Here is a 5,161-nt window from a genome sequence, read left to right as displayed (position 1 = left end):
ATTATAAAATTAAGTAGATTTCAATTTGAGAAATTACAATATTTTTATAAAAAGAACAAATCTTTTGAAAATTTTAAAGAAAGTTGATCAAAAAAATCGAAAATGAAAATCTAGAAGACCTATTTGAAAAACAATGCTATCAAGGTCTTCATCTAACTACAAACCCCTGGGTGGGGCGGAATCTCAATCATTGGTAATATTAAAAATAATCATCATGAAAACAATAATGATGATAAACTTTATAATGATGACAGACAATAAGCCACAAGTCTCTAGTAATATTGATAATAATAATTATAACAATAGTAATAATAATAATAATAATAATAATTGAAGACGAAGATATAACAGGCAGCCATGAGATGACAAATATTAGGTAATAAATGCAATTTTTTTCTTTTCAGAAAATTCTGATTTCCTAAACTTGGCGTATTATACCTTTGATTTCTAAACTATGAAGTTTTAAATATTAAAGGTTTACACCATCAGATTAAAAAGATAAAAGAATTAGAAAATTAGAGTTTGTTGCAAGAACTCAGATCCTTTATAAATAAACAGCGCCTAGGTTGAAAGGAACTGTCTCTGTAAATGACGCTTTATTTGAGGTTTATACCTGATTTACAACTGTACCACAGTACAGTACATACCTGATTTACAACTGTACCACAGAACACTTACTAAAACAAAGTACAAAATGTCTGTATCAACAAAATCTTTAGTAATATTTTGATTTAGAATTCAAAAAGGAGTTTTTAACCATTTTCTCATTTTAGACGCAACAGATATTAATAAAACTAGTAGCGCTCAAAACCAAATTCAATTTGGGATCAGCCTGTACGTACCCCATTTCCTATTTTGCGAACACTCCTTTTAAGACTCACTGCCTTTTAACCAGGACCGCTAATCCCTTCGACTTTTATTTGAGAAATAATGTAAAAATCTCAAGGTATTCTAGAGAAATAAAGTTAAATTATTATTAATTATTATTCAATATGAATTGTTCCTAATATTTCTTTAACGTTTAGTTTTCTCGGCAATTCTATAAATACCATTTAATTTGTTGTAAATTAAAGAAACAGATGAACCAAATTTAAAACTGCTTATTATAAAATTTACAAAAATGATGCAGGAAGAATTGCCAGTGAAACTTCGCATGATATTGTAAAAAAAAAATGAAATTCCATTCTTTCCGAATGATTTTTGATAAATTTTGACTGAATAGCTTCCGATCCCCGAAATATTTAAAACATAAATGACAAAATTAACAAACGATGAAAAAATTATTATAAAGATGAAAATGATAACGCTAATAATAATGATACTTAGTGTGATCCGCGGGGTAAACAGTATAGCTGAGAGCTGTGGACCAAATAGCAAAGTTCTTCTGAAACTGGGAAATTTAGATTTTAAACCAGAAAAGGTAAATTTTTTTATTCAATATTAATGGAATTTTTTACACCTAATATTTCCGGTTGTAGTGTGATTAAGTGACTTTATCGCCCTACAACAGGGCGAAAAAGTAACTTTTTCACCCTGCTATTAAAATTTCAAATTTCATACCTAATATGTCTCATTGTATGGTGATAAAGTTACTTAATCACCCTACAGCATGGTGATTAAGTAACTTTATCGACCTGCTTTTAAATAATTTGAGTAATTCTGAATATAACTATATATGTTATTGAAATGGGTATCATCCTTAATAATACTCATTACACATGACATAAATAGATATTCAATTTTCATTTATTTTTTATTTAATTAAACAAATGTTAATAAAGTGCAAAACCCAAGCTTCAAACTTTTATGATTTTTTCCATAAGTTTTTGCAAAATAATGATGAAAATTTGATAATGCAGAATTTATAAAGTTTGAAATATCAAAGTTCTAAAATCATGAGTTTTCAAAGAAAAGAGGATTTAAAAACTAAAGAATGAGAAGAGTTCTTGGTTTCTTATTTTTTTAGCTGGCTAATACGGTTTTAAGATATCAATACAATGAAGACGATTTTAGATTTTAATTTTGATTTGAAACAGCATGGATACACATCATCAAGAAAACAAAGAGAAGATATTAAATGTTAAGATGTTTCTCTTTGTTTACTTGAAAAAAGCATGCTAATATATAAATTATAAAATATAGTTAAAGCTTCAAACATATTAGTTTCTAGGTTACATAAACAAGATTATTTTTTTTTTATGAAACAAGAGCACAAAATGTCATCTACAGCAAACCTGATTTTAGTCTAAGTGTAATTATAACTTAAACTAAACAGTAATATAATGATTAAATATATTGACATTAAAAAACTATTTTAGTCTAAGCATGAGTTTGTTGATTGGACGAATTTCCATTGTATTCTTACAATTGGTATTATTGGATTCTTCATTTTCTGGGTATTCCTTCTTCTGAGGTAAATACATTATTATTTATTCTCCGGCTCCCTTGATTCACCTGGTTATCCTGGTTCTCCTAGTTCCATTGGTTCCTTTAGTTCCCCTGGTTCCGCTGGTTCCATTGGTTTTCTGGTTCCCCTGGTTCCCCTAGTTTCCCTGGTTCCTCTGGTTCCCCTGGTTACCCTGGTTCCCCTAGTTTCCCTGGTTCCTATGGCACCCTGGTTACCCTGGTTACCCTGGTAACCGTGGTTTCCCTGGTTTCCCTGGTTCCCCTGGTTACCCTGGTTACCGTGGTTTCCCTGGTTCCCCTGGTTACCCTGGTTACCCTAGTTCCCCTGGTTTCCCTAGTTCCCCTGGTTGACTCTAAATATAAAATATATTTCTGTTAGTGTCACATTTATCTTCCAAACAATAGTGAGCTTATTCCCTGGTTACCCTGGTTCCCCTAGTTTCCCTGGTTCCTATGGCTCCCTGGTTCCCCTGGTTACCCTGGTAACCGTGGTTTCCCTGGTTCCCCTGGTTCCCCTGGTTCCCCTGGTTACCCTGGTAAACGTGGTTCCCCTGGTTACCCTGGTTACCCTGGTTCCCCTGGTTTCCCTAGTTCCCCTGGTTGACTCTAAATATAAAATATATTTCTGTTAGTGTCACATTTATCTTCCAAACAATAGTGAGCTTATTATCTACCCAGCGGGTAGCCAGACAAATTCATAATCATAATATTAAACACTATGCAATTTGATATTAACAATAATCATAATTATAGTTATCAAAATATTAATAAAACTATTATGCAAAGTGGAAAACTAAGATTAAGAGAATAAGTGTCAAGGTCATAAGACTACTATCATAATTTGTTTTTGTAAAAGCAGAATAGCAATGATATTTATAATTAATTATAATAGAAATAATAATATTGTTATTAGCGATAATATTAATTTCAGTGGTTATAATACAAACAAAAATATCAGTGATCATAATACAATGATCATAATACAAGTTATGATATCAATGATCAAAATACAAGTTATAATATCAATGATTATAATACAAATGATAATATCAATGATCATAATACAAGTTATAATATCAATGATTATAATAAAAATAATAATATCAATGATCATAATACAAGTTATTATATCAATGATCAAAATACAAGTTATTATATCAATGATTATAATACAAATGATATTATCAATGATCAAAATACAAGTTATAATATCGATGATTATAATACAAATGATGATATCAATGATCATAATACAAATGATAATATCAATAATCATAATACAAGTTATAATATCAATGATCATAATACAAGTTATAATAGCAATGATTATAATACAAATTAAAATGATCATAATACAAATGATAATATCAATGATCATACTACAAATGATGATATCAATTATATGAATAAAGTATCTAATGATGATATCAATTATATTAATAATAAAGTACCTAATGATGATATAACTAGAATGTACCTGCCGCTGGAAAATGTTCTAATGATTTGGTGGCTAAAAAAACCTAACAAAACAATGATAGCAAACTTCACAGCTCCGGTAAGTTTATCATTTATAGATTACAAATTATCTGTAGCCTGGTTGTAAATAAAGAGGGGGGGGGAGACCATGGACCCCCAGAAATCTTATTTCCCCCTGTAAAACCTAAAGATCAACCTTAAAGATGTATCTCTCTTCTTTTACACCCGTTTGTTATCAATGTACTGTATATTACTGCAGTACACATACCAAAATCTTAGCTCAGGCTGGCTATCCCATACCAAAGTTTTACCCTCTGTCAATCATATCTTATTGCTAGTTACTTTTGCATGGTTGTAAATTTAAAATAAACTTTTTAATATTCTAGGGGCTGCCTGGTTCATAAGCCTGGATGAAATGTAGCTCTCTCCTGGGTCCCTTGAGATTATAAACATGGATCATTCTTGCTTACAAAATAACCAACATATGTTTACAAACAAGACCAATGTTTACAAGCTAAACAAACACATGTTGATGTACTAAACCTACTCGTGTCAAAAATCTAAACGAACTGGCGTTTACGAACTAAACCAGAGATCTAAGGTATAAACCACCAAAAAAAAAAAAGTCAAGTTACAATCTTCAATCTCTCTTCAGGACTCATCAAACGTTTTCAGTATTTTCAATTCTACTAGAAGTTGTAGTTTCTACATAAACATATCTCTAGTCCCCTTTCATCTCTTCTTTAACTAGTGATCTTTTCTGCGCGTGGTTTGGCCCGGCTCTAGGAAAACCGGTTTTTAACACGTGCAACCCATTAACTGTCTGCTTAGTAACAATCATTTTACATGAAGCAATCTTTTTTTATTTACAAAAACTGTCAGTTTTGTATACTTTACATTTACAAATAAAATTTTTTTTAACGAGAATATCTGAGAATTGGAGTTTCAGAGATTTGCAAAATAATTCTAAGCAAACTTCCATTTATTAAAGAAAAAAGCAATTAATTGTGGTTTATTGTTTTATTTCCCTAGTTCAAGGTTTTCAAGGTAACCGTTGTTTGAAAATCTCTTAGATTTTAAGGAAAAAAAGATGCATTTATCATTATTTTTTTATCCAATCTAAAAACATAACCTGAACCTGAATTTATACTCTATTACAAACGTTTACATTTACATCTTTTCTTCACAATTTAGGAAGAGGATTAAATACTTCATGTTGATTAATTTTTTTTTCAATCCAACATGCAAAGTCTTTTGCTTGAGCGTCTGTAGAGAAAAT

General features: G+C 30.2%; 1 protein-coding gene across 1 annotated transcript; it reads left to right on the top strand.

The window, feature by feature from the left end:
• The first annotated feature begins 338 nt into the window (after positions 1-338).
• LOC111711890 (uncharacterized) lies at positions 339-4,507 on the top strand. Its single transcript, XM_023486350.1, has 5 exons — positions 339-376; positions 1,327-1,420; positions 2,319-2,413; positions 3,877-3,961; positions 4,269-4,507. The coding sequence occupies exons 1-5, from the start codon at positions 363-365 to the stop codon at positions 4,284-4,286; spliced, it is 306 nt and encodes a 101-aa protein (XP_023342118.1). The 5' UTR covers positions 339-362; the 3' UTR covers positions 4,287-4,507.
• The last annotated feature ends 654 nt before the right edge of the window (positions 4,508-5,161 follow it).

The sequence above is a fragment of the Eurytemora carolleeae genome, unplaced genomic scaffold (genome assembly GCF_000591075.1).
Source record: "Eurytemora carolleeae unplaced genomic scaffold, Eaff_2.0 scaffold15, whole genome shotgun sequence".
NCBI classification, from domain to species: Eukaryota; Metazoa; Arthropoda; class Copepoda; order Calanoida; family Temoridae; genus Eurytemora; species Eurytemora carolleeae.
The sequence above is the reverse complement of the archived record's forward strand: the minus strand, read 5'-3'. Positions and strand labels throughout refer to the sequence as shown.